Here is an 854-nt window from a genome sequence, read left to right on the forward strand (position 1 = left end):
TTCGTTACCGACAACGAGAAGCTCGAGCACGACGATTCCGGTCTGAAAAATGTGACATTAAAACAGATTGAGGCATGGCGGCGGAAAGGCCCTCTTGGCAAGCTTCATAACTTTGTCGTTTACATTCAACGAAGCGTTCAGCGCAGCCAAAAGTTTATGGCTATTAGCCATAACCGCAGGCTTGCACGTGATAACGACACAAGGTGGAATTCGTGGTATACCATGCTGCGAGCGGCATTGAATCTCAGAGATGCAATTGACGGCTATTTCAACAAATGGGTAGAAGCAGATTGCGCTGGAGACGAGCTCTCTTCAGAAGACTGGATCACTCTCGAGAAAATAAATACGTTTTTAGAGAAGCTCAAAATGACAACCAAAGCTCTGGAATTAGAGAAGCTCAAAATGACAACCAAAGCTCTCGAATCATCGTTTGCAACACTCGATCATGTTCTTTTGGCTATGGACTTCGTGTTGGCCCAATTCGAAGCAGGAAAAGAGACATATGCTGATGATCCGATTATGGCACCAATGTACAACTCGGGCTGGGCGAAATTAGATAAGTACTATCGCCTTACTGACGAATCGCCAGCCTACGTTGCAGCGATTGTGCTCCACCCTTCGCATAAATGGCACTATATACACGAGAACTGGAAGACGGAGTGGGTTGAGTCGTCAAAGGAGTTGATTGAGACGCTGTGGGGTGAATACAAACCGGTGGAATCACCCTCTCTCTCCGAGGCACCATCGACGACAACGAACGAGTTCTTGAAATGGAGGAACAAGTATCTACAACCAGCACCTATCACAGACGAATACGAGCATTATGGTAACTCTGAACGGGTCTATGGATTTAC

The 854-nt window shown here is 46.5% G+C and overlaps 1 protein-coding gene across 1 annotated transcript in view; it reads left to right on the forward strand.

The window, feature by feature from the left end:
• Positions 1-156: 156 nt before the first annotated feature.
• Positions 157-854, forward strand: part of MAA_10902 (uncharacterized protein) — a gene marked incomplete at both ends in the record, with an annotated part of 1,040 nt that continues 342 nt past the window's right edge. Inside the window, one exon of the mRNA XM_011412848.1 lies at positions 157-826. Coding sequence (XP_011411150.1) covers positions 157-826 — 670 coding nt within the window. The remainder of the gene's footprint in view (positions 827-854) is intronic.

The sequence above is a fragment of the Metarhizium robertsii genome (genome assembly GCF_000187425.2).
Source record: "Metarhizium robertsii ARSEF 23 chromosome Unknown MAA_Scf_3, whole genome shotgun sequence".
NCBI lineage: Eukaryota > Fungi > Ascomycota > Sordariomycetes > Hypocreales > Clavicipitaceae > Metarhizium > Metarhizium robertsii.